This window comes from Branchiostoma floridae, chromosome 6 (assembly GCF_000003815.2).
Source record: "Branchiostoma floridae strain S238N-H82 chromosome 6, Bfl_VNyyK, whole genome shotgun sequence".
Classification (NCBI taxonomy): Eukaryota; Metazoa; Chordata; class Leptocardii; order Amphioxiformes; family Branchiostomatidae; genus Branchiostoma; species Branchiostoma floridae.
The window spans coordinates 7,041,294-7,042,212 of NC_049984.1; the positions used below are offsets into that span (position 1 = coordinate 7,041,294).

At 42.2% G+C, this 919-nt stretch overlaps 1 protein-coding gene across 1 annotated transcript in view; it reads left to right on the top strand.

The window, feature by feature from the left end:
• The first annotated feature begins 106 nt into the window (after positions 1 to 106).
• The window catches only part of LOC118418713 (proteasome subunit beta type-5-like), a 4,480-nt gene continuing 3,667 nt past the window's right edge, over positions 107 to 919 (top strand). Inside the window, exon 1 of the mRNA XM_035824777.1 lies at positions 107 to 294. Within this exon, the coding sequence (XP_035680670.1) occupies positions 148 to 294 (147 nt within the window). The 5' untranslated portion in view covers positions 107 to 147. The remainder of the gene's footprint in view (positions 295 to 919) is intronic.

Here is a 919-nt window from a genome sequence, read left to right on the forward strand (position 1 = left end):
AGATGGAGTCTTTAATTCTGACGCCTGCTCACGTCGCAGCAACTTTTGCAGTTCATGAGTAAGTCGTTAGAAGACGTTGCAGTCCGACAGCTGCGGTAGCTGAAGTCACGTTTGTAAAGAGATCTCGCGAGAATTCACTCAACAAAGATGGCGCTAGAAAGTGTGTGTAATTTCCAGGCTCCGAACCCAAGAATTGGTCTACTTAGGCCAGGAGGAAAAGGCGACGTCGATGAAAGTGACGTTCTGAACAATCTCTGGAGTCTGGACAAGTTTTCCATCCCAGCAGTTACCGACGTAAGTGTAGAGATTGGGAGATATGACGATTGTTTTGTGTGCTGTGTCATCGCCACCCCCCCCCCCCAGCATGCGCGCTGGATAGCGTTTTAGTAGTTTTACAAAAATATAATCATCCTGACGATTATTTTCGTTGACTGACAGATAACGTTACCAACTCGAAGTGTTTGTGATATAAACATTTTTCACATTTCTTACTAAACATATTCAGAGTAGAAAATGTGTGGCCAAATTATCAGTGCAGCATCTAAAGATACCCTTCATTGCTTATACTTGCGGATAAGGTCTCATTGATGAGTTTTTTCTTCTCATAGACTTCAATGTTATAATTCGTGGTTTAAATGGGCGCGTTCATAATGAAGCTACGTAAAATTTCAGCAGATTTTTCATTCTATGTCGAGCACATTTACCCTATATCGTGGGAAAAAATTGCCAACGTAAACTATACGTAGGAAGTTTTTTTATAGCAATTACAAACGACGATTAGTCAATCCCCACAAAAGGCACTTTTTCGCTGCTAGTGTACAACCGGACCACTCAGACACCACGACTGTGTATCTCCGAACCGTGTGCGCGGCTGCAAAACTTTACCTGCTAAGCTGCTTATTTCTTCAGTTACAAACAA